The sequence below is a fragment of the Strix uralensis genome, chromosome 15, assembly GCF_047716275.1.
Source record: "Strix uralensis isolate ZFMK-TIS-50842 chromosome 15, bStrUra1, whole genome shotgun sequence".
Taxonomy (NCBI): domain Eukaryota; kingdom Metazoa; phylum Chordata; class Aves; order Strigiformes; family Strigidae; genus Strix; species Strix uralensis.
The window spans coordinates 1825742-1853473 of NC_133986.1; the positions used below are offsets into that span (position 1 = coordinate 1825742).

At 38.8% G+C, this 27732-nt stretch overlaps 1 protein-coding gene across 3 annotated transcripts in view; it reads left to right on the top strand.

Annotated features, from left to right (window-relative positions):
- PARVA (parvin alpha) overlaps positions 1–27732 on the top strand; it is a 68474-nt gene that overhangs the window by 11087 nt on the left and 29655 nt on the right. Inside the window, exon 1 of one of the 3 annotated variants that reach the window (XM_074884765.1) lies at positions 8620–8757. The exons of the other annotated variants lie outside the window; for them this stretch is intronic. Coding sequence (XP_074740866.1) covers positions 8652–8757 — 106 coding nt within the window. The 5' untranslated portion in view covers positions 8620–8651. Of the gene's footprint in view, positions 1–8619; positions 8758–27732 lie in introns of those variants that run through there. 3 annotated transcript variants of the gene reach the window in all.

Sequence of the window (27732 nt, forward strand, 5' to 3'; positions counted from 1 at the left end):
CTGTAGTATAGGGTTCATAATTTTTTAATGGAATATGTGTTCACAAGAAGAAAAATCTGTCACCACATTTTTGGTATTTGTACAGAAGTCTGTAGTATTTGAATCTTTTTGGCCTGCCTTTGCATGCAGTAAGACAACTTTTAAGTTCTCTAATTAGAGCTGGCCTCTTGTCTTTGGTGGCTGCAGCAGCGCACAAGCAAACAATTCAGGTGAAGTTTATGCTAGAAACAGGATAGAGAGAGGGAGTTGTGAAATAAGTTTTTTCATACGTGTTTTTCTGTATTGTCCTTTGGAGATACCAGCTTTTTCCACTAGCCCTGTTTCTTTGGTCATTTTCATATAGTGCTTTGCTATGTTTGTGTCTACTAAAAATATGTAAAGCTCCATGTTACCAGTGATGTTCAATAGGTAGACTTCAACCTCACTCTTTTCAGATAGTGTGCAGGTAATGACTGCTGGTTTCTTTTATGTTACAACTTAATGCTCCAGCTTCCCATTTACTGCAGAGGAAAAGTTTAAGTTGCTTGTCATGGCCTGGCTGCGGGCTCCCTGGCCCTAGCTTCCAAGAGCTGTCCTGCCAGTTGTACCTGCACTTCTTTAGCACGTGATTGATGGTATCCCTGAAATTACAGATAGTAAAAGACTTGGGTGTTAAACGATCATAGGGCTATGGTGGACCACCTTCCTGGCTCAGCAAACAGGCAGGCATCATACTTTACAGACAGATGGACAGGGGTACAGGGAGCCTAGAGAGCACATGTGCAGCAAGGGTGGATGTTAAGGTCAGAATTTCCCAGACAAGAATGTCTAAATTGCTTTGCCCTACTTATCCAACTGTGAGCTGGATTAATGAAAGGGACAGTTTAGACAGAGAAGTACTTTGGGTACATTTAGAGGGAGAAGAGAGAGATGTTTTCTTTTGTATCTGTACAGGTGGTCCTTTTGAAGCAAGCCAAAATAAGCTTCCTCACCTGGGTAACGGCCTGAATAGGTTGGCAGGGTGTGAATCCATTTTCAATGTGTGTAAAGAAAAGCGTAACAGTTTGCCAGTGTACAGCCTTCCATTTATTTTTTCTTAACAAGTTTCTTCTTTGGCCATCGAGTTAGGCTGAGGCCTAATAATTTTTTTTCTTTTAACTGTAGGCAGTTCTAAAGCAGCAAACTATTAATAGTGAAGTATTGGTTTAGAAGAACACTAATGCACAGGGGATTCTAGAGCAAATGAGGCAATGCTGTCAATGGTTCAGATTGTTCTTAATTACAATAATGGCATTATAGGAGCTGCAGTTGCTGTCGGGCACAAAAGAAGATAATGATAATGTCAGAGTGCTCAGAGTAAATGTAGTATAATGTATTGCAGTACTGGATTCAAAAGATGATATGCCTAACTTGTCGTCAAAGTGCATGAAGAAGAAGAATGGTAAAAGGCCAGAACAGTTTTTGTTGTAACTATGTAGTTCAGGGTTTTGAGTTTTGTGGTTTGGTTTCTTTTTGTGGCCTGTGCTTTCAGGCTTAAGAAGAAATGTCAGGTCTCATGTGTTTAAATGATATGTATTAATTTTACTAGAAGGTGTGATAACATCTGCCCTCCCCACTTGGAATAAAGAAAATCACTCTTGCTTTGAGAAGGAAAGGAAATATGTATTGGCTCAATACTCTCATACCCTCAACACATTTGATATTGATCCTTTTAGAATAAAAGAACATGAATATGGTAGATTTGGCCGTGAGTCAGAAATTGCCCCAGTAGCCTCTGGAAATATGTCCAGATCTATTTGATGCATGTGATCCCTATTTTATAACGAGACAAAAAAATTCCAAGCCTGAGTTTTGGGGATGTTTCAAAGCTGGATTTGAATTTATGGCTAGAGGCCAGATCTGAACTGTAGCACTTGTAAACATTTTAAGGCCGTATGCTGTGCACTCAAATTCATTGCTGTAGAGTAAGAGACTTTACTGTTTTACTGCAAAATAAAACATGCAGCAAAGCAGCTTGTGGTCTTGGATTCTCGTCACTGTTTTGTTATAGTGCTCAGTTATAGATAAGAACAGATAATAAACTGGAAAGTAGTGGCAATGTTCCTCATACCACAAGCGTTCGAAGTGACTTAGTGCCTTGCATACTTCCTAAAAACTCGTTGCAGTGGTGGATTGGATGGGAAAAAAATATCCAGCATCTGGTTGATTTGTGTCTTTATTATTTTGCTCACGTTTACCTGACTTGAAACAGTTACTCACAAATGAAACAATTTGTGTAGAAGCCGAATACATATTTTTCAGGAGTTGTCTCATGTACAGAATGCCAGTGTGTAAATAAAAATTTTCCGGAACGGACAGCAGGGTGCAGGTGCTCTGTAGGGCACAAGGTGGCTCCAGTTCACGAGGAAAGCTGGCCTGAGCGAAGTGCCAGTTCACAGGAATCAGCTACAAGTGTGTCAGAACGGGGCTCAGCATTTCGCTGTATTGCAGGTCAGGTATTTTGAATATGAACTGAATGTTAATGGGTCTTTGGAAGAAGACAGTGTCTAGTCTTAGAGTAGGACTAGTAAATTTAGATTGCATTTTGCATCTTGTATTTCCTTTTTAGAAGGAGTTACCCCAGTGGATTTTACCAGATGTTCTGAGCTAAGTTGCTTTTGTCTGAGTTAAAGGTAACAACTCTATGTGCAGAACAGCATTCCCAGGGTAAGCTATGGAGAAAACAGAGTTGGTGTGTACATTAAGAGCAGAAATGTAAAGTAAGCTAGGCAGAGGATGAAACAGAGATTGAAAGGTTCTTGAGAAAGGTTTCTATCAAGCAGGTCATTAAAATTTAATGGGTAGAAGAGAGAACAGAGTAAGTTGATAAGAAAATCCCATATCATAACCAAACTTAATCAAAAAAGCTTTGTCTGTTGTTGGTCTTGCACTCTGTAACAACAGCATTTTTGTTTTCAGTCTTTTAGAAGTGAATTACTTGTCCATTTCTATTTCCAACATAATAATAGCTGCTAATAATCTGCCCTTAGAACACCTTCATCTGAGCATTTCTAAACACCTGAAAATTTTTGAGTGAGGTCAGAAAAGGAGAAATGTTCTATCCATACCATCTGCTTGGGGCAACTGAGGCAGAAAAAGATGAATTGAGCTGATTTGCTCATGTAATCTTCTACAGGGTAAGAAATAGAAAGGAACAGTGTCTCCTAATTTCAGTGTTTAGTCTTGTTCCATTACATAGTGCTTTGTGCCATTCACAGTTTCTGTTGTTTTTTTAACTCTCTGTTGCATGTCTTGATATGGTTTAGTTTTTTGATACAAAACCAAACTTTTAACTGAGTTTTTTAGTTTGGGTTTTGTTTGTGGGTTTGGTTTGGTTTTTTTTTAATCTGGTGTTTAATTTCTTTGTTTGTGTGAACTAGGCAGAAGTTTTCTGGGTTTTGCATTTTTTAATTTGCTTTACATACTGTTGTAGCGGTCATTATCTTAGATAAATATATGAAGAAATTGCATTTCTGAATGTGTTGTTTGCCTCTATCCCAAAGAAGGAGGATTTGGTTAAGAGGTTTAAGCTGTTTTACTTAATAACAGTCTTTCTGAAAGTAATGTCAGGTGTTAAAACAAATTCATAAATCTAACTTTGCCACATAATTTATTTGAAAAGTCTTGAAGCTTATAGTTTTCCTCTCTAACATCTAATGTTAAATACAGCAAAACAGATAAGGTACAAGACCGACATAGAGTTAATATTAAAAATAGTGCAAAGCACCATTTTGACTTAGTAGATTTTCTGTATTTTCAGTTTTACAAATGAATTTTATTAAAAGTTAACTGTGGGCATGATTATAATTAGTGACTCCCCATATTAGATCTAATCCCTTTGTTCTTCATTCAGACAGAATGCCCATTAAGGTTAAAGAAAGTTTTGACTGAATAAGGAATACAACAACTGGCTCTAGTTTTAGTACATATAGGGCCAGATTGTGGGTCATGGCCAGCTTAAAAGTGTACAGCTCCAGTGACTCCAGATCTTGTGCATAATAGGCAGATCCTTCACACTGTTATGACGGTACTTTATTAACATGTCAAATACAAAGAAAAAAATCTGACAATTTTATGGCTGTGCAGAATCTTATTAGCATGTCTTAATGTTTTGTGTTTCTGAGCTGAAATTATGCAAATATGTCTTCAAAAACATTTCCCTGTTTTCATGAGAGAGTGAAGAAAATAGAAGTAATCAAAAATTGGAATTAAATACTCGAATAGTTTGGCCAATTAATAAATCTGCAGTTGCAGAATAGAAGGTCTGTGGGCTGGAGCTGGCTCTTAACTTAATGTTAACTTACATTTAATTAGCCAGACCAGATGGAAGCTGGCTAAGCTTTGCATGAAGGCTTGTGGGAAAAAGACATAATCTTCCATTTTGTCAAAGGAACTAATACCACAGATTAAAGGTCGGTGTTCTTTTCAGAATTTAAGGAGTGGATGCATAGTGGCTGACAGCAAGAAACAGCAAGGGCACTAACAAATTAACTTAACCCCTAGATGACTAGTATGCCAGCTCTACTTTATTTGATTGCCCAGTTCAAACCATTAGTCTCCAGTTTCAGTAATAAATCCCAGAGAGATAAGAATGTCTGTAAATTTTATTCTTTTGTCAGGAAAGCAGAGTCGTATGTGGACAGTTAGCATGGATAGAGAGTTGAAGCTCTGGGAAAGGTTTCTTACTCAACCGAGTAAAAATTCATGCTGTTCAGATGCTAAGGACTTGGGATCAGTCTGACAAACCACTTAATTCCTCGCTTAACAATAAGCATGCAAGTAGACAAGTCAAGTAGACAAGTCAAGAAACCATTCATGTGCTCAAAGAGGTGCATACATAGATCAAGTTAGTGTGCAGAGCTTAAGGACTAAATCAGGCACATACTATGTTAAGGCTTGAAAATGTCGTAGAAAGCGTGAAGCGGATCTGTCAGATTGAACCTTAAGCTGCAAGAAATTAAACATTTTAAAAAATGGGGAAAGTAGAGTCCATTAAAAAGAGAAAGAAAGAAAGAAAGGGGTTAGGTTTATGCTAATTGAGCATTTAACCAGTCTTTAGGGATGCTTCCTAGTGGTTTCTGCAAGGTAGGAGAGAATTCTTTCTGAAGTGAACAATAATAACTTGCATACCAAGAAAATAAGGCAAACTTAACGTTGCCATGAAATATCAAATGCCAGATTTCTGTGCAGAAAGTAAGGTAACTCTCTGCCGTAGATAATAATTATTATAACTTTGGTCTGCTATCTTTGTATATCTTTTTTACAGTGGAAATACTTGCGCTTGGGAAAGGAGGCTGGGAAATAAGCACCTGCCTTTTTTTTAATCAGGTTTACATCTGTGTTTATGTCCAGCAATAGAGAATTAGATATCTGGTGGACTTTACCAGCTGAGATGCAGGCACCTGTAGAGCTGGTGGGTATCTTTTGGATACCCAAATACATACCAGATCTCAGTGATTAAATAGCTACTTAAGATCCCACAATGTCTAATCCCCTGTTAGTCTAACACAATGTATTTTTAAACACTTAAAAACAAGCCTTTCAAAACATTCTGGAGCTTGCCTCTATTTTGTAAAACTTTTTTGCTACTAGACCATCTTGCTTAGTTTGTTGCATCTGAACTTTCAGATAGTGGCCAAAAATCCACTACCATTTGACAGTTGTATCACTTAAAATTATTTGGATGAGATTGGGTCAATTCTTATGAAGAGTAGAATATCTTGCAAATCTCAGTTAATAATCTGTGCTTGCTGACAGTCCCAGGAGAGAGCCTAGGGAACTGAATGAACATGAAAACTCTGCAACCTGTTTATGATTGCCTTGTGTAGATTGAGATTCGATATGCTGAGGTGAGGAAATCTGTGCTGCTGTTTACTGTAGCATTCTTAGAGTGTGGATAAAGACAAGACTCCAGCCCACACTCTGCAAGGTGCACAAATTAAAAAAATTAATTTTAGGGGGGACAGCTTTTCTACTGTATCAGCTGAATGGGAACACATACGGATTTGGAATCCTACCAAGTACTTTGAAAGCTGTATTCACATGTATGTATGCTGATGCTTTCGTCTCTTTTTTAATTTTTAAATAATTATATCCTGGGGATGGAAGAAGAAGAATTTTACTAGTCACCATTTACTAGACCACATTTAGCTACAGTTACCAAATGGTGGCGTTGGAGATACCACAGTTATTTTCCATTTTGAGTTACTGACATATTTCAGATACCACTTGGTGACAAAATATTTGAAGGGAATGGTAAATTTAAAAACAATTGTAGTTGCAAATGGCGAAATTAGCATTTACTTATCAAGTGGCTCACTTCAGCCGTTGTAAACCCAGAGAAGTATAGGAGAAGGCAGTGCGCTTTTGGGAGAAGCATAGGTAGTATGAAAATACTTTTTTTTAACTTTCCTTTTCAGATAAAACTCAACACTGCACATCTAAACGCAGCTTCTGTTCTCTGATAAATGCCTACTGCCTCATGTGGAGATACAGTATAGCTCAGTCAGATTTGTCCCAACAAGTACATTTGAAGAGAACGTTTAGAAACAAGGTGATTCATTCACCTTTGATAAGTGTGTTGGACATCTTTGGGTGGGGATCACCTTCACGTTTGTAAGGGCATGAGTACAAATTCTACTTTCATTAAACTCTGTTACAAAAAACACTGTTGAAATCGGAAGAGTTTGGGAGCTGCCCTTTTCATGGAAGACTGTGCAGTATGGAACTTGCCAAAAACTAATGGATTGTTTGCAGGAAATTGGAAGTTAAAGTGCATGAGTCAGTCTACTTCAAGGCTGAACAGTTTCCACTGAACTTAAATAATGAATGCCAAGACCTAGGGACAGTACAATCAGCTGCAGCAGTTTTCTTCAGTGGTTTCATCCAGGCACTGTAGAGGATTCTATGTTTAGTGGAGTCCTCCTTGGACTCCTCTTTTAGTTCATCAGGTTTTAAAAGTGTTAGCATACATTGTTGTTACTGTCATTGAAACCTTTGCAGAAGAAGCAGCAACCCAAGCATTTTTATTTTTGCTTCAAAGCAGTTACTACAGAGTATGGGCTAGAATGTGCAGTTACAAGGATTTCATACGCAGAAAACAATCACCCACTTTCATAATATCAGTCTCCAGAAAAGGAGAGGATCATTTCTTTATTCAGAAGTGATATATGTTAGCTTCACACTCTTCTTATCAAAGTACATGTCACTTACTTCCTGTTGTGTACAAGGATTTTGATATTTTGATATTTGATATATCAGAGAACAAACAAAATAATTCTTAATAGATCGTATGTCCAGAGCACATTTGTGCAATGCCGCTTTTTACCAGGATACTAAATGAATCTAACTCTTTGTAGGAATTCAAGAAAAGAACGAGGTGCTCCAGTGTATGCACATGGCTTAGATTTCCTTAATGTGAGTTAGTTACTTGATGCCTGTGTTTGTAAAGAATGGCTGAGGGCATGCATGGCCTGGTGAATTCTTTGCTCAGTTCTGTGCTCTTGCAGTGGGAGGCCTGTTCCCCAATTTGTATCAATAGTTGAACCTTCTGAGCATTTCTGGGTTGGAGAATCACTGTGTGTACCACAGCCGTGGGACTTTGGATTCATACAGGCAGTGTGACAGGAGGTGGATGATGTGTCTCCATCCATTGGCAACTGCTCGTGACAGTGTGACTGCTGAGCTACAAAGAACACTGTGTGCCTGCAGTCACAGAATTACAGAATGGCTGAGGGTTGGAAGGGACCTCTGGAGGTCACCTGGTCCAACCCCTGTGCCCAAGTAGGGCCACCTAGAGCCAGCATGTCCAGATGGCTTTTAAATATCTCTGGGGATGGAGACTCTACAACGGCTGTGGGCAACCTATGCCAGTACTTGGTCACCCTCACAGTAAAAATATTATTCCTGATGTTCAGACAGAACCTCCTGTGTTTTGGTTTATGCCCATTACCTCTGCTCCTGTCACTGGTCACCACTGAAAAGAGTCTAGCTCTGCCTTTTTCACAGCCTCCCTTCAGATATTTGTGCACATTGATGAGATCCCCCTGAGCCTTCTCTTTTCTAGGCTAAACAGTCCCAGCTCTCAGCCTCTCCTCATGAGAGATGCTCCAGGCCATGAATCATCTTTGTTGGCCTTCACTGGACTCTCTCCAGTAGCTCCATATGCCTCTTGCACAGGAGAGCCCAGACTGGGCACAGTACTCCAGGTGTGAAAGTGCACGTGCAAAGCTCTCCCCTGTGTCTCCACTGCTTTTCCACCATGCACAGCATCCATGCAGCTCTTCAGCTGTGCCTTGGCCAAGAGTGTGGACGTGAGGTTTTAAGAAAATTTGAGTATGTTGCCATATGAAATTCATATGAAGTTGGCCAAATGTTTCTTGGTGAGATTTACTCTGAGTAAGCTTAACGTTATTTAGAAGAGCAATGAACCACTTTTTCAAATAGTGAATAGTCCTGGATCAGGAGGAAAGAATTTATATTCTTTTTCTCTTTTTTCTCTTCTTTCTTTTTTCTTCAATTAGATGGAAACATGACTGGGGTTTTTAAAGGCAACTAGAGAATTTTGCTGCACTGACTCAATATAACATTCTGTTGCCAAGTCTACTATTTGTCTCTGAAAATCCCAACCTGAAATGTGCCCACCTAGAGCACACCTCCTAAATAATGGCTACAGGCTCAGCTGTATTCATTTACATGCGTGGACCAGGGTGCAGCTGCTATTCCCTTTGCCCCCCAAAGGTAAGTGTTTCCTCTGGGTGTTTCATTGGAGAAGACTGTCTAAAGGCTCCAGAGAAATCTTACCATTTCAGGTCTTGAAAGAAAAGCTGAATTACACCAGTGGGTATAATTATCTGGCACTTCTCTTATGTTTACCATCTAAATAGGAATGTTAGATTTTAATTTCTTTTGTTAATTTAATATTTCACTTAATAAGCATTTTTTAAATAAATAGCAACTATCTCTCTTATATCTGCTAGTTAGCATAAAAACAGGCAAGCAAAGGCCCGACCAGCTGAGCACTTACTGGCCAGATATGTACAGCTGTAGATGAGTATGAGACACATATGCTGGCTTTCCAGAATGCTCTGCCAGCCTCCAACAACTTGTCATTGGCAACTCTTTTTATGTACATTTACTAAACCTCTCTCCAAATATTTTCTTGGGTGAATTTTCCCAGTTGGTCTCTGACCATGTGAAGTTTTCTTCAGTGTGCTATATAAGGAGTTTCTTGGTTTTACCATGAGCTTTCTGAAGACCCATCCCTTAATGTTGGTTGTATTTTCTGGAATGCTGTTTTTTGAGTGTGTATTCCCTGCTCAGCTCTGCTGAGTGATCACGTGGTCCTGCGTGTGCATGATTTCATGTGCACAGCAGAACTTTAGAAAGTTCCAGCATTAATGCCCTAGTTTCATTAGTCTTACAAGCTGTCTGAAAGATGGTCTTTTTCTGATCATAACCCCTGGTGTGTCACCTCTCTTGAGCCAATTCAGGCATTTGTGTGGCTGTGGAATGAATGGGATTGGGAACTGACATAGGTTAAAACTAACCTTTTTTTGTTGACTGGTTGGTTAGTTTTAATCTGAAGCTCTTCCTGATGTGATTTATCATAAAGCCATGTGAATGCTTGTGCAAGAGATGATCATGTGGGAGTGAGAGTGAGCAACAGATTTAGGAACAATGTGCAATCACCCCTTTCAAAAGCAGTGGCCGTGGCACAGGTTCTTGTGTTAGGTTTGGTTATTTAATTATTGTGTGCCTCAGTTTCCAGATACATGAAGCGAAGCAGTGCAAGGATTCAATTTGAAAGACCATTTGAGCTTTCTAGATGAAAAATGTTAAGGGTTATTAAGTGTGAATGTGGTGAAAGGCTTAGCAGACAGGTGTGGCTTAAAGAAATGGTTTGAAATCCAGCAATTTAGGTCTAGGTTTAATTGAAAGTTGTAATCCCAGCAATTGGTGCCAATGTCTTCTAGGATTTAAATCTAGCGCACTGAAGCGTGTAATTTAAGGCTTTGCAGAACAGTGTTGGAGCATATATGCTTATCACTCAGCACGTGTTAGTATTATTCCTGTGGAATGCTCTTAATTAAAATCCAGGAGTTGCTTACAGTGCACTTGATGCTTACTATCATGAGCGCTCAGTCAAATTAGCAGAAAAATAAATTTAAAATGAGAATTATTTTTCTCGGAGGTATAATATAATTGGCAGATGCTTTTGTAACTGATGTTAACTTAAAGGAGGTTTCAGCAAGAGGCTCCTTGTTGATCAAATTATTTCTGTTTTCCTTTTCCAAATCCTAATATTAGCTTTAGTATGAGGAAAGGAACTTTAAGAAAGTACACCAGAAAACAGAACACTTTGGCAGTGAAATAGCCACTAGGGCATGTCTAGCTTACACATTGTACTCCAACATCTCATACTTAAAAGCTAGATTTGTTTTGGAAGTTACACCCAGAAAATCTCTTGATAAATTGGAGGAATTTTTTGCCTTTTTTTTTTTTGAAGGGGAGGAACACACACCAAAAAAAGTGTTTTGTAATATGGTATTGCTCCTTTCTAAAATTATATATCGGGGGGTTTTTTGGCTAGTGGATAGTTGGTGCTCAGTAGATAGGGTTAATTGTTTCAGTGTGAGCAACCAAAGTTTTCAATATGAATTCTAACTTTTTGACCCCATTAATCATAAAACTGCCTGACCTATCTTGCTTACTGTAACACTGCTTTTTTTTAATTGTTGAGTCATGAGCATATATTAAATACAATTTCTTTAAAGATAAAAAAACCAGCCCTGACTGCATTTAAAAAGACTTTGTAAGCTAAGGATTTAGCATATGTATGTCAATGCATACTGCAGTGGGCTTTTGATATAATAGTTTCAATGAAAATTAGATCCAAATTAAAGTAGACTTTGAAAAAGGGTCGTGGGCACATGTTTCTGGGAGTGGCTGGAAGAACTTAACTGTAGGGGAAGGTTCAGTCATGTGTGTGCTCTACCTAGAAACCAGATAGGGTGATGTTTCTGGTTAAAGCAAGATGCAGAATTTAAAGCAAGAAACCAATGAATATGAAAATTAATTTTTGTGTTTACCCAAAAAGTAAATCTCCAACTATGCGCTAATTCATTTTCTTTGCTTTCCAAAAATATTTTTAGCAATTAAATAAAAAGCATTAAAGTATTTCAACAAACCAGTTGGTTGGATTTTGTTTGTTTGTTGTTTTTTTTTTTTTTGTTTTATAATGCCATTAAAACTTCTTTGGAGAAAAAAAACCTCTTGGGGACTAAAACCCTGCCCTGTGTTACAGCCAGCACTTATGGGGGCTGCAGAGCTGTTTAACCCACTCTGTGCACAGTAATCATAGAGTTAGAGATGAGAGAAGACTGAACAAAGGCTGATGACAAGATTTAGTTCTATCTGTTGTTCAGTTCAAAAACAAGTGTGTTTTGAAGTCCATAGCCTTTTAAATGTATAAGAATATTTAACTCCTGTATGTCTGTGAAGCTGTTCTGCTTCAAGGCACGGGAGATGCTGCTGCTTTGTATTTCAGAGCGCTCCACAGAACTAAAGCGAATCCTGGCAGTGCTCTCCGTGGGCTGTGATTCCCCCATGAGTGGGTGGGTGGGGAAACTGAGGCACAGAGCTGTGATCTGACTTCTGGTGCACCGAGTTCCACCACCTCCACTGCCTCCTCTGCTCTTTGGACTTTCTGGATCACTCTGTTTTCTCCCTACTGGCTTGCCTTCTTCCAGGTTATTTTGTTCCTGCATAGCTTTGACGTTTTTCTCCCAGAGACCAGCCACTTGTTAATTTATCTAACAGATAAGAAATTGTGTGTACAATTAACAAAAGCCTTCTTTGGTTGCATTCACCCTTACCCCTCCCCCCCCCCCTTTTTTCTTCTAATTCCTGGTGACCCTTCTTTCACTTTTATTACCTTTTAAGAAGTGGCAGGATCAGGCCATTAAGTTGGAGTGAGTTATGAAATACTTAACCCTCTTGTCTCCCTCTGAAACGCCAACCCCACACATACCAGTTACACACAGAGGCTTCTTGCAGAAAATTTTAGAGGGCTTTTTTTGTAGAAAAATGTGACGTGTAAGTGTTTGTCTCTAGCCTGGATTGTGCCATGTGTAAGATACAAGAGGGATAAAACCAGAAAATTAATTTCCTCGCACTCTGAATTCCTTATGTCTCCAGGAGCTCTACTTTTACCATTTTAAAAATGAATTTTGGATAAAAAATACACTACAGGGTTCCACGCTTTATTCAAGGAGTTAAAAGTCTGGAGCTGTGCTTGATGAGCCAGATGGTCTTTAACAGTAACATTGTTCATATTGTTTAGATTATCCTGTTGCAAGTACAGTGCCTCGTTTACCTTTTATGGAAGAAAGTGTGGAAAATTGACCACAGATGTAAGTAACCAAGAATGATGGCTGAGGCAATTCTTACCAGGCCTCCCTCTCTAACACGCCTGATCCTGCAGATAAAAATAAATAGAGAAATGTGAGGCAGCATGAGAAATATCTAGTGTTACCTATTTAAGTGTTTAATTTGAGCTCTGTGAGCTACTAAAATCTTTATTTTCTTAGACTGAGATTTCTTCATATTGAACTGGTTTCAGTCTCACAGTGTAGGCAGCCTGAATGTAGATTTTTATCCAGGTACTAAATAGCACATCATTATATATTCTTTCCATCCTGGTTGAAAAAAGGGGAGTGGGAAGAAGCCAACTACACTGACCTCAAACACTGTTTATGGTCCAAAAATCTTCATGAGAAGATTGGTACCCATTTTGTGCTGTAATGAGACAACACAAACTCCCTATTAATATTGATTTGATTGGTATCAGAAGCAAAGGCTGTGCCAAATTAATTAGAGGTAGCTCATTGTTACTCTAATAATGGACTGCTGAGCTTGTGAAGCATCTTGCAAGACAGTTCCAGATTGAAATAAACTTTTTTAGACAGGTATCTCTTTTGTGCAGTATCTGGAATTGGAAGGCTCAGTGCTTAAACAGAACAAAGAGAAAATGCCACAAATGAAAGCAATAAAGCCCTGTTTTATGAAGTCCTTTTGTCTCCTATCACTTTTCTTTCTCTCCCTCATTTCCTTCCTCTTATTAGGAGCTGCTGTCAAACTGCATTTACTTATGGCAAGTGGTTCCCTTCAGAGCCCCTAAGCTGATATCACTGCATTTGCATGCAGGTGCTACTGTGGTGGAGCACAGCCTCTCGCCTGCCCTTGTCCCCCTGCCCTGGCAAAGCAGAGAGAGCTGTAATTATAAACCAACAGGTTTACCGTGTGAGGGCCCAGAAACTGAAAATCTCCTGTTTGTTCATCAACATGGGTTGGCTGGCTGGTACTCTAACAAGGTGGTAGATTCCTTTGACTATTAAAGGCAACATCTTCCCTTTATTACACTAAGCCTTGATTGATCCAGGAAATATTTTCTTTTGCCCATGCAGTGCTTTCAAAATTAATTCTGACAGTGTTGGTGTCTAGAAACATAGACTGTCAGCTTCTCTTTCTAATAGTTTTTAAAGACCTTTTAAAAAAATTGTCAGGGAAAGTTGTTTTACAGGAGTCACAGGAGGTTGGAGATTTTGCTGAGAAGTACGCAATCTAGGATGTAATGTAAAATCAGTGGTTAACACTGGAAACAGACGTTTAAGGCAAGGTTCAAACAGTCAATTTAAAGTGCCACTTAGTGGGCCAGGAGAGAGTTAATAGTCCTTTTCATATTTTTAATACCTGCATTCAAAATATGCTTAATTGGATTGGCAGCATGGGGCACTTTTTCATGGTTTAACTTCTGGTTCTGCTCCCTGCAGGATCTGGAAAACAAGATCTATTGGACATACCAGTTCTGGCTCTGTGCCTGCAGTTGTAGGGTGGGGAAGGGGGAAGCTGTGAAAGCACAGGTGGGGAGGAAGTAGCAGCAGCACCAGAGTAGGAGAGTGGAGAGGTGACAACAAACAAGGGCCTTGGAGGGAGGGATGGACAAGGTGACAGGAGTGTTCAGGAGGTGACCAGTTTGAATCAGGATAAAGTAGGTGAGAGGACAGTGATGCTTTGAAGAGTTGGTGAAGCTTAGGGTGGGGGACTGCTGCTGAAGTGGACTAAGCCTGTGTCTGGGAGCCAGCAGCCCTTGAGCGCTAATCCTGGTTCTGTTCTGAGCCTGCATGCAAATTCTCTTTTTTTGTCTGTTTTCTTATCCATAAATTATCTGCATCAAAGTGGTGTCATGAGGTTTAAAGTGCCACTGTAGTTCTTAAACGGCAGAGATGTGTTGAACCTTCATTTGTGCCCACAGTTAATAGATGCTTACCTCAGTGACAAATTAAGGTTTTGCCTTCTTCTTCCTGTTAACACTACAGAGCAACCACAGCTATGGAAAAGGATTTGGACACCATCCTGACTACTACAACAGACTTGTTAACTTAATTGCAATTGGGCTGCACAAGTAATAAAGGGCAGGATTTGCCTGACGCCCTGTAGTACTAATGAAAATGGAAATATCTGAAGAAAAACAGAAGCTTTCACGTCCTTGGTTATATCTGGAGACCTAACAGAAAAACTAGGATTAACTTGTTCACAGATGTAACGTTTTGCAGCAGAGTTCTAAAACTGATCCAGATCTGTCAGAGAGATCAGGTTTTATGCTTGAGGTGATCATTCAGCCGGGGAGCCTCACCTGGGTTTTAACTCATTCAGACTAGAAATAAATACTAAGATCAATTAAAGCCTGAATATTTCAGAAAATCGTTTTAAAGCAAGGCTTTCCAAGGATGAACACAGATTGCCATCTAGATTAAGCTGCCAACACATGATTCACAAGACCCCAGAGATTGCCCATTAGATAAAGCAAAACTATTGATTGGTGTTAGTACTCTAGAGAAATAAGATGGAAAAGTTCTCATTATCTGGGCAGGACCAGTTGAAGAGAGCACATAGGAAGAACAACAGTGCCACGTCACACAGTCAAGACTGATGTGCAAGTCACTTTGCTTCTGTGGTCATAAAATATCCTACAGAGGCATGTGCTGAAGACACAGCCCTGTAGAATTTAGCTGTGGAGATAGATTTTTATACCTTTAGTCAACGAAGGCATTATTTGTTAAATTTTACAGGAAGAAGGCAAAGAGTGCTTTATCGGTTGCAGCTAACCAATTCAGTAATTCCTAACTTGGTCCCTAGAGGTTAGAGTCAGCATATCTATATCTAGAGCTCTACTGTGGTTCTTACAGGCTTGCATCACAAAGGAGACTCTTTCAAGTCAGTGAGACCTTCCTAATCAATCTTTCAAGTGTTGTGATACAGTTCAAATAGACCATAGAAAACATAGGTTTGTGGATCCAGAAACCCAACTAATAATGTTTAGAGAAACTGAAAAGTAGCCTTTTCTGCTAGTCCTCTTCAAAGCAGACTATGAATTCAAGTAGAGCCCTGTAAGACATGCAGGGAAGTGTGAGGTCACCCAGATAGTGACCATCAGATTGCTCCTTGAATGGACCGTGTGCTTTGAACCCTGGCACTTCCATTTCTGGGATTAAAATCCAGATCTCAAAGATGTAGAATAAATGCCAGGTTTACACAGTGGGTTGTAGAGTTAGCTTTTATCTCACCATTCCAGAGTGTGCCCACATAACAGAAGTGCTGTAAACTGTCCAGTTCACTGAATCTTTCATGCAATTCAGTATCAATCTACAGAAGCCCAGAAATAATTCTGCTGGATTTGGAGTTGCCTCAGTGGGAGTTAGTCATTGGTTCTGATCAGCAGGATGGCAGCAAAACAGTAGTGTGTATACTAATGATTTTATCTGAAAAACTAACTGAAAGTTAGGTTACTGAATGTGGAATCAGAAATAGTCTGTGCATGCGATGGGTGAGATCCCTGTTTTTCTGGTGCCTGTGTGGTATTTTCATTTGTTGCTCTTCATCTGTTTATAAATGTAGGACTCAGAGTACAGCCGTGCTGCAGAGGGACTGTGAATAGAGGGAGTGCTCTTTCTCAGCAGGACATGAGCCCTAAGCTCTAACAAGCATTACTTGATTTGTAGAACAGACTAAGGTCTTCTGATGAACAGCACTATGTAAATATTAGATACTTTTATTTTTAAAGTGGTGTACCCTACTACTTCTTGTTTCTGACAGATATGCTGGGAATTTCCTTTTTCACAAACAATGCCTGTCTTGGTAGAAGCCTGTTTCCATGACTAAAACTATGATGAGAGCATCAACTTAGTATGGTTCCAGGAATAACCTACACATCAGCTATACTCTGCCAAGAACACAGAGACTGGTTATTGAGATGAATGGTTTTGGTTAATATGCACCACAAAGTAGAAAAAAAGATGCCTATATATTTTCGTTCATAGATAATTATCAAGAAATTGTGTATGGAGAAAAATAATGTATGGTTGGGGAATAGAAATATAAGCCTTGAACTTCCTATCCTGAAAATATAAATCACTGCAAGTTTTAAAGCACTTGCATGACTCATATGCAGAGGTCATAGACCAAATTTGCTGATGGAGGCAGGATGAAACAAATTCGGCTGCATTTTTATGATATTTTTCCTGCTGCTCTTAGCTTTTTATTTACCCAAAGTAATACAATTTTCCAGAGAAGTGTAACAGCTCCAACATATGGAACTGCTATCCAGTTCACTGCTTAGGTGCAAAACTGCATGGGAACAGTGGTGTGTCAATAAATAGCTTACTGCATGTCAGGGAAAGTAGTCTCTCGGGAACCATATTGCCAGCTTGGCAGTATTCTAGAAAAGGAGATCTCAAGGTGGGATTGGTATATTAATGCAGTTTAGTGAATAGGACCCAGGCCTAAAGGAAATCCAACTCAAGTAACATGAAGACTAAATGGAAGACAGAGAGAGAGTAACAAGAAAGAGGGGCTTGTTAATGCACAGGTCTATAAATCAAGGGGTTTTTCCCCTTACTCTAGCACAAATTTTGAGCCAATTTTGGACATCTTGTAAATCAGTACACAGTAGTTTTTCACTTGAGAAACAATATCATAACACTGAGTAAGCTGTTTGGTAACCAATTGTGCTGCCTTTACTCTTGCTGAGTAATATTTTTGTGCCACAAGAGAAATCAGCAGGAATTATGATTTAGGTCTGATCTGCATGCTAGCTTTATGTTGCTGAGATTCTGCTGACTTTGAGGTTGTATCTGTATTCTCAGTAGCATTGCTGATGTTTAGATTTCAATCCAGCATAATTTACTTAGAAAATGAGAGGAGAGTAATTCCTGCACTCAGTTTAAATTGTCAGCACATAACAAGTCAACAAGCCTGGCTCCAGGAGAAAGTTTTAGACCTGAGTTTGTCATGATTTAATGGTAGGGAATGAGACTTGCTTGTTAGGAGAGAGGCTGTGTTATTGAGTGTTCCAAATGATCTGATTTTGTGTGTATGTACAGTTGTATTATAGTTTTGTTTATGATATATGGCATTAAAAAGTGTGTATATTTATAGCTATAACATCATTCTCTTTCTCCTGTGTGTTTAGGGGAGAAGGTAACAGGTCTGCATGCATTCAGTAACACTTGGAGCTTGCAAGGTGCACTACAAACAATAGTGAAATACTGGGGGAGCTGTTACCCTCAGGATCTTGTCAATGCATTTTTAGCCATTTGTCAGCTATATTATAGGTGAACTGTGTCATGTCAATGGTATTTTATTTTTATCAACAGTCTAATTTTTTGCATTTGCCACCTAGGTCTAGGTGGAATTGCCCATTTTAAATGACGTTTGTCAACACTCACCTGTGTTATTTGGGAAGGACACAGTCCGATAATTTGCATGCATAAAAATATGACTGGTGTCTAACTCCTCCCTTTGCATTACACAGTCTGTTTTGGAATTCTTCACTTCTCGATTTTAGCCCTGGTGAATGGGGAGGGGACGTTAAGTGTCACTCATACCCCCAAAGCCACCCGTGAAATCCCAGATACCAGCCTCATGTCATCCTTTTGAGGACTGGGGAAGGCACGAAGGCAGTTTGGAGATACCTCTTTCCTCACTGCAGTTATACACCAGTAGATGGGCACTGCCAGAAATCTGACCTATAATTTCTTGGTAACTTAACGTTTTATGAGACTCCCAGTTTGTATTGCTCCTGTTTCTGCTTATGTATAACGTATGAGTTCTGTCTTCTCATCTTCCATTTACGTGATTCCTGGCATTTTAAATTCAAGTAGATTAGATTTAGACTTTTTGTAATGAATTTGCATCATTTTGTGTTCTGCATACTCCTGAAATAGCCTGGGGGAACCTGATAGACACGATTTATGTGTATCATTTAGAGACATAAGAAAGCATCTGATTGGTTTAATCTTTCTTTTGTTAGCTCTTTCCTATAATTCTAATCACTATTTTACTGTAGCATTACACTGTTGAGGAAAGTATGATTTTTCGAAGGCAGGATGCTTGCCATATTTAGAAGTGGTGGTACTTAAAGGAAAACAGCTTCAAGGTCTTTACAGCAGATTTTCTCCTGCTGATTCTAGTGGTAGCTCAGATCATAGTTTGCAAGGTAGAAATATATCTGACATGTATTTTACCAACAGTAAGTTTAATTCATCCATTTCTGGTATTATTTCCTGACTTCAACAGAATATGATGTAGGTGGCATGCTTCCGTGCAGCACTGAGCTCTACTGCTGAAAAGCAGTTTGTATAAAAGCAGAAATGGATGCTGATACTCCAGTGCATTGTGTATGGCAAAGGAGAAGAAGGACTGATGAGGTTTGGCAGCGTTTATTGCTGTGGTGGTGAGATGCTTGGAGTCTTCTACATGGCTCCTAGGTCTCTGTCACTTTTGCACAGAGCGGAACGAAGGAGACAGAAGCATTAAGGACCTGGCCCTGTAATTTTCCAGTTGAAATCAATCAGTATAAATAGTAAGCCAAATTATCTTCTGATATCAATCAATGCTCTTCTCTTGGCTTTAGTAAGGCTGTGCCATTTGCAGTAGTGGAGAATTAGACTGTTGGTCCCCTCCCAACCTTCCTGATGACTTAACACAATTTTTTAAACATAAAAGTCTTGTTTCAGGTCTGGGTTGTTGGCTTATATGTTTAAATTGGAGCCATGTCAGTCCTCATGTAATCAACACTTTGAAGAAGATCCATGACTGAGGTTAGGTAAAAATGCATTTTTTTTCCTATTACTATCTGGATTTTCTCAGAACCTAGATAATTTTATCCCATTTGCATCAAACATGCAGGTAACTTTAGAATCCTGCATCTGTATTGTTTCTAGGGAAGCAAAATAAAATTACAAATGACAGTAATTGACATTACATGCTTTAATTAAATTTCCTCCTCTGTGAACCAAAACCTTTTAACCAAGTATTGCAGTGCTATTTCTGTATTTATTTGTTACATGGGTTAATGTGCTATGTGGCAGATACGGTATTTATCCATTTTCACAAATTAAGCTATCAGTGTCATGTTGCCTTTGAATTGTTTCCTGTATTGATGGCCAAAACCGCTTGAAAAAGACTTTAGTCCTCCCTGGCTATACTTCTGTTTTTGCAAAGCTGAAAATTGCGGGGTTGAAAGTGAACCCTTAGAACAGTTTGGGAAACTCTAGGCCCAAAGCATCTTACTAATCTGCTGTTTTTTCCCTGCAGTGATCTCTGCTAAGGGAAGGGGGAAGTGCACAGGCTTTTTGAATGATGGTTTTGTTGTTGTTGTTGTTAGATTATAGGAACTAGAAATTAAGTCCCACTTGAATTTATTTTTGTGGCAAGTGAAAACGGATTACAGAGAGTATGATTAGAAATTCCTCTACTGGGTCCCCAAGCTATGCACTTCAGACCTGCTATTGTCAACTTCTCACCATGCTGAGAAAGCAGCTCTGCTTTAGCTAATTTGCAGCTTTCTTACTCTACTGGAACTACACCTATTAGAACAGTTTACCTGGACAAGATCTTTTGGCTACTACTGTAGGTATGAAAATTCATCTTAAAATAGAAAAACTTTAATTTACTATTTTTGTAAAATAGCTATTTCTGTGCATGCAAAAAAGTGCCACTTTATATATAGGTATAAATAACTGCTTATCAAATAGGTTGAATTGATGATGCACATTGCTGTGGCTTCAGACTCTATGAATTTTCATGACATATAATCACGTTCAGCATCTTCCTTGTTGTTTCAAGTGGAGCGTGGTTTTTCTTTAGCTGTACTTACCTCGCAAACAGGATTGACATAATAAAGTATCTGGGACACTTATGGTTCTATTCAGAAATTAAGAAAAGGAAGCTTGGTAAAGAACTCCCAGTTTAGTATTGTCCTGTAGTTGAATGCTGTTATTCAGCAGTTCAGCAGTCCCGTTTCCCAGTGCCAGAAAGCAGTGGGACTCCAGGAGTCAGAACGGGGAGCCCCATTACTACTTGTGAGCACAACATGAAATAGGACTGTTGACAGGGGAAAGGTGTCTTTAGGAGTGACCCAGTAGCTGCAGACTGATGTGTATCAGATACTCCTTAGAACTGGCGAAGAATGTGGTTTCAGAACAGTGATGAGAGCTCTCTGTCTCTTCCTGCAAGGAATCACATCTGATATGAAACCTGGGGGAAGAACGTTGTGTAGCACAGCTGAGTAACCCTAAACAATAAATACCTCTCAGTTCTCCATACTTGCCTTTTGGCACTGATATTTCAAAATGCAGCTCAGTTGGAAACTAGAAAGGTAACCACTTTCCACGACTTAGAAATGAGCCAGGGATGTGTCACCTCCCTCATCCTGCTCCAAGTTGAAACAGACACTTAAACATTTTACAGCTTCTGAAAAGTTTTAGTCTGTAGAAAACTTCATAGCAATTTGATTTTTAGCCCGAGTAAGTAATTGCTTTAGATTATCTTTTCATTACTGTCTCTCTTTGGAAGGATGCGTAGCCCATAAAGCTTTCTTCTTCATTTCTTACCAGCAGTTTATTATTCTTTTGATGGCTCATACCTCTCTTTTCCTCAGTTTTTTAGTTTTTTATATGCTTTGCCTGTTTTAGAGGTTAATCCTCATTCCACATGAGTTTTGCTAATTATTTCAGTAGGGAAGTATTTATAGAGAAAGGAATACTGTGATCAGAGCCTGAATTTGGTAATATCACGTGTGCATCTCAATTCTGGCAACAGGATTCAAGGATTCTGTAGCTTTGGTTGACCAGCCTTTGTTTCACCACCACCACCCCCCTCCCCCACCCCCCCCCAAAAAGAAAAAAAGAATTTCCAATATTGCCATGTCGGTGCCTAGACCTATGCTTTGAGGGGAATTGTGACTTTATTTAGTTTTAAGGGGAAAAGGTACAAGTTACCTACAGCAGAAACAGATTGCAATTGGTAAAAAAATGTGCTTTACACTTGCTGATTGAGTATTTTGTTCAGTTATATGACTGATAACAAAAGCACACAGTCAAAACTGCATCCTAGCATTCACAATGCAACTTACCAAGCTGCGAAAAGCAGATTTAGTTTCTTTTGCAGATGGTCTATGAGTCTCATGTGGCATCATATTAAATTATATAGGCAGTCAGTCACTTGTTCTGAAGCGATGCTCTGAGCTGAGAGTTGTGATGTGCTTGGACCATTCTGTTGGAAAACAGGCTCTAAAGCTAATACAGCTTCTCTGAAGAACAGCAGCAAAGGGGCCTGCAGAGCTAGGGGCTTCAAACACCTTAAGGACTGCCGTTCTCCTGTGATGCACTATGAGGGTGACCCAGCGACCCTATGATGGGCTGTGGAGCATTTTGCCCTAAAGGTAGGAGACTAGACTGACTCAGTTATTTTTCATCTTCATTTCTGTGATACTTTAGGAGTATTGTTTTATGACCTTATGTTTTTACAATGGTAGTTAATTTTGTTTTGTAATATTTTGGAGATAAGAATGGGAGTTTATTTTCTTCTTGCCCTTGTCAGACTTCATTTTTCCTGGGTAAAAGAGGAAGAAAATACAGTAGTTTGTTAATTTTGAATGCTATTCATGAAAATATTTCTGCAATGTGAGTGAGATAGAATTAGCTGTTTCATTCTAGCAGTATTTTGTAAGAGTATGTGTTTCTGTTAACTTCAGTTTGGTACAAATTCAGTCCTTAAGTAATACTGGATCCAGTGTGAAAATAGTGATTTTTATCAGCTGAATTTTTTCCAGGGAAAGTTGTCATTTGTAGTGAAAAGCATGCTTAAGATAGCAATTTTGAAATGGGCTATGTGTCATGCAGTAGGTAAGTTTTAACGTTTATGCTTATTAAAATGAAAATTTTGTAGCACCAAACACTCTCTGATAGGAATATTAACAAACTTATTTATGACATCAACAACAGAGTGCTGTAGGTTATTTCTGGGAATCTCTGAATGTGTTAGTGCTATGAAGTAAAACTCATTTAAGGTTATTTACTTGGATGACTGAACTTCAATTTTTGGTGTGTTCACCTATGAAGTAGGACATACAGCCACAGCTACTATTGGTATGAACGTTTTGCATGCTGAAGTTGATACATTGGTAATGACAGCAACCAGGAAATGCATTTAACAGGTAGGAGTTTACACAGCGGAGTTTCCCTTGTCTGGCAGCGCTTGACAGGTGGTAGCAAGTGCTGCTTCGAACCTACAGCTTGTCTGTGACCTCTCAGAAAAGACGGTTGCAGTGCATGTGCAGTTCAGAGCCGAGGGTTTACACTCACAGTGCTGGTGCTTACATTGCTTGCGACTTGTTTACTGATAAGAAACATGTGAACACCATAATCAGATGAACAGCTCAGTAAGGTAATTTTTTTGAGACAGGGTATTTGGAAGTTGGAGCAGCTGTTTGAATTTTATAAGGAAATGAGCAAAATCAGGAATGCACAGGACGGTACCAGGCATTGCCTGTGAAGGGCAAAGCACAGGGCTGGATGAAAATCGTTACTACTGGTTATATGAAAAGAAGGGTGCTCTCTTTGCTATTATACAGGTTTGGGAAACGAGACACAGGTATTCCTGTCCATTCTACATCAGCCTAAGTGTAACATTATAGACAGGTTTTTAAGGCTGTATTTCCAAATGCCTAGCTTCCATTTTACAAGTCCAATTTGTGTCTCCAGAAAGGAAACATGTAAATATATCCCTTAATCTAGAATTGTGTCACTTTCTGAGCTGCAGAATGGGGATAATGCTATTTTCTTTTGTTGGTGGGGTGTTAAATGAATTAATTCTGATTAAGGAATTTGAGAACCTAGACTGGAAAGTGTGGTTTTATTTCCTGTGCAAATTGAGAGCTAACTCTGCTTTCCTAAGCCAAACATAGTTTCCAGTTTGTGCTACCAAAGTCCTGTCCTGTCTTGCATCATCATCTTACACTTCTGTGTAAAAGTGTTTTAGCTGTTAACCACAGCCATACTACTGATCACACCACGCTATGATTTATGCCAGCTGACCAAAGTCCTCTCTCTAGTCAGGGATTGCCACAGCCCTAATATATTCCTCTCCATGCCTTGACCCTTCATGCTGTATGACTAAGAACAGGAGGGCTTCCACACATCAGATGTGCATCTTGGTGATCCAAACTCATATGAAATAAGGATGGGGAAACAAGTTTACCTTTTCTATAGTCCTTTCTGTAGCAGTCCAAGTCTGAAGTTTTTCTGTTGTCACACACATTGGTCAAGAGGACCCCAAAGGGTAGTTTACTCTTCAGTATGCTAGACTATGTATTTCTGCCATTTTAAGGTTTTATTTTTCTGCCCTTCACCAAATACAGCCCATTTTCTTTAAGAATGTAGCTGGGTTTCTGCTGATCCAGCCAAAACCACAGCGTAGTTTTTCCATGTTGAAGGCCTGTCTTTAGATCCCAATTCCCAAATTAGATCCTGATTCTGTCCTTGACAAAAAACTTCAATTCCCTAGGACACGATGCAGAGACTTTTAGAAACCATCTGTGTCCTAGGCACAAATATTAAACATAGCAAGAAATTGAAAATCTTTAAAATGGAGTAGAACAAAAAGAATTAGATGTTGCAAGTCAATTCTCATTTGTTGTACTGAATCTGAGAACCATGGTTAGATGCTCAAGATTGATGCAGAAGGTAGCAAAGCATGGACTGCAAGCTACCAGTTATGCAAATAAGTAATACATCTGCATATTTGTATCCACTATTATTTTAATTTATTCAAGTCACTCTTGTCCCATCTTCCTTGTGTTTGCTACTTGTCCAACCTTGGTGTCACCCTCAAACTTTATCTTGATTGACTTTGATACCAAAGAAAGATCTTGAAGCATGAGGAGCTCTCAGAAGATATTAAGGTGGTTTTGGTTTTTCCTTCTGGGATGTAGAAATACTTGGCCACTTACTACAAATCTTCTGATCCTTTGTCACAAAGTCATTCCTTCAAGGTGACCAGATGCTTATATTAAAACACAAGTAGCTCTAGGAACTACAGTTTGAAAATCGTAGCCATGTGTGATACATAAACTAATTTGCAGTCCCTGAAAAAGAACTTTAACTTTCCAGTAAATGTAGTCATTTTTCTAATTCTTCTTCTAAGAAGAAGTCATCTAGATCACTGAGATACAGTGGGTCTGACACTTAATTTTTTCTCCTTCAAAAACAAGGCTTATATACACAAAAAGAAAAGAGCAAGAAATTCAGGAAATCCTCAGCTTGCTACTAGTGTGCCCTCACATTCCTAAGAACTATTTTTGGGTTTCCTCTTAGGAATAGCTAGAACTTGTTGAGCTGGGAAAGACTTCTTGGAACAGATCTTTGGTTTTGTCTTTTCTGCATGAGCGCCTCTTGTTGATGTTGGAATGACTACTATTAGCTGGTTGGTGATTCAGAGAACAAGGCAAGTCAGTCCTATAAAATCAGCTTCTCCACTCCACAATATTTGGAAAAAATGGTTGCAGCAAGCTGGTGAACATATAGGATTAACAATTGCCTCCACTTGCTTTGGGTTAGGACTATGCCAAGAGGTCTATCTGACTCTCTTCTGGATGTTGCTACTGCAGATTTGGTATAACCAAATACCAAAATATTGGTGAGGAAGATACAAATGCTCTCCCTTCTGTCTCCATATACCCCCAAGCATTCCATGCAGTTCTGAGATATCTCAATAAATCAGTTCTGAGATCTCTCAGTAAACATCTCAATAAATAGGAGATCTTAGCTGTCAAAGGATTTGTTTCAATAAAATATTTTTCATTATGCAGACCAGCTAACAACCTGTAGGTATCTTTTGCACAAAGACCCTAGCAACGTTATCTGAGGCCGTTTGAAGAGTTGTCAGGCTGGAATCAGATTCAGTGCATCACATTTTGATAAGGACTTGAAATGGTCACAGCATTTCTCATATGCATGGTTTGTTCTTCATTGGAGGAAAAAACCTGTCATTCGAACTCCTGTTTGTATTTGTTCCCAACACTGACTTTTGGTTTTTTTTCAGTTCACTCCTATAGGGTGACAGGCTTTCCAAAACATCTGCAGATACTGCTTATGTATTTTAAAAGATGTGTTGAGAGGATATGTTGAAGGAATGAATGGAATGACTGGCATCTGTGTTAGCTTGACACTACACCACTTACTACCTCTTAGAAACTACAGGAAAATTCTGGGAAAGAACCTTCATCCCAAATGAAATGTGAAAGCATGTAAGGCTTGATGAAGCTACTTGTGACATGGTGAAGAAAATCACATGTACTCTTTAAAAGGACTGTTTGCTCCCTGTTTTGTTGTTGTTTTTTACCTACTCAGACCAGAGATCTGTCAATCTATGGAGGGTATTTTTCCCTGCTAATTGCAAAAAAGAAAGGAACAGCAATGAGGTACTTCAGAGTAGCTTTGGACTTTAAAGAAAGTTCAAGGCAATAAGCATTTAATTTGTACTGCATACATGAAAATTAAATTATAGCGTTTCTCACATTCTTTTTTGTGAACACCATTTCTCCCGTTCTTTTTGTGTGTATGCCATGTTTGGTTTAATGGAGAAATGAGAAAAGAAAATAGATTCTTTTTTGGAGACTGGGTACTAATGCAGTAACATTAAAGGCAGGCACATTGTTGTCAGCCAGTTTGCATATTTATTTACTTTTACAAATGGTTGGCTTGGAGTCAGCAGTTAATGGAATGAGAATGATGTTCCTGTACAGATCATTTCCTGAGAAACATTTTCAATTACAAACATATCTCTGCTTTTCTTTCCTCATTTGTTATGTCTTGGAGAATAAATGGGGAGTAGCATTTACAACTTAAGGTTTATGTTCTGAAGACAATTTTAACAATGATCCCCACATAAAAAGGCCCCTTTGTAGTTGCAGACATATGTTTATGATGTTTTGTGCTGTGAATATCAAATTTCTGGTGGACGCTGTCACACTCTGCAAACTTGTAAACATCTATAAATCCATTGGATCATTTTAGTACCATGTGTAATGCAGATTTATTGTCTTTTGTGTGGATTTCTTTTGTTTCGGAGTTAAAGCTGAGCTGCCAGAATCCATATTGGATGAATTATGTATTCAAGAAAATTAGGCAGTACCATTTTAGATTAATATTTTCTTTTCCCTTTGTGGACTTATAAGATGCACACACACAAGCATTAGAAAATAACATTTTGGATGGATGACCCAGAAAGCAGTTGCATAAGTTTGCTTGACTAAATAGTGTCATTCTGTAAAAGCTTAAACTAGGACTTTTTGAAAATGGTTTTGCTGTTTTTTCCTCTCATTCTCTGACCATCTTAGGTTATTTGAATCTCTCTTCACATTTATCAGTACAAATTCAGAATTACTCCACTGGAATTATATCAGGGTATACAACTGGAGTATGTGAGGAGGAATAGGAATCACACTGAGCCAGTGAGCTTGTATAAATCAGCATAAATCCACTGAAATCTGTGTGGATACAGTCATTTACACTCAAGTCTGCATTGCAGACTATCAAGTCAGTAGCAGTAAAGCTGCTCTTGTGCACAACTGGTTACAAAAGCAAGACATCAAGATCATGAGCATTTATCAGAAATTTGCACCCACCCAGTAAAGACAATATGAAACCAAAACGAATTCATCTAAATTTGTCTCAGCTATAATTGAGTGAATTGTTCTGTCTTACACAAGAGCAGTAAAGACATTTCTTATTGAAAATCAGCGTTTTTCTGACTGGCTGTAACTTATGGCTACATACATAAACATATGTAGCATAAGCAAGCATGTTTGAATATGGGTGTGTATACAAATATCCAGTGTTACTCTGGCAATATGATGTCTGTAGCTAGCCTTCCAAGTTGTGCTTGTTCCAGGAAAGTGTAGCTTAAGATAGAGACATGGCATGTAAAGCTACTGTCTACCATGGTAGTTTACAATATCAGGTAGTTTGTCCTTTGACTTTTTATAGAAAGCTTAAACTCCTGGAGTCATGTGACTGTCAACAAATCTCAGCTTCCACAAAGAAAACCCCCACAACCCAAAACAAAGTCTTTGCAAGCTTAAAAATGGGAGAGAAGACCTTGAATGGAAAACTCTTACATTAAAGAAAGAAAGGCAGTTAAAGAACTGCAAAAGTGTGTATGTATATATTTATGTAGGTGTGTATGCATGTATTTAAATCTCCTGGTTTTGAAAGATTGAGGTTAGAAATGTTGTGTCACTGTGCTCCTCCAACATTAGGGTTCAGTTCTAGTTAGTCACAGACTTTCAGAATCTGCCTGTTAGTGTTGTAG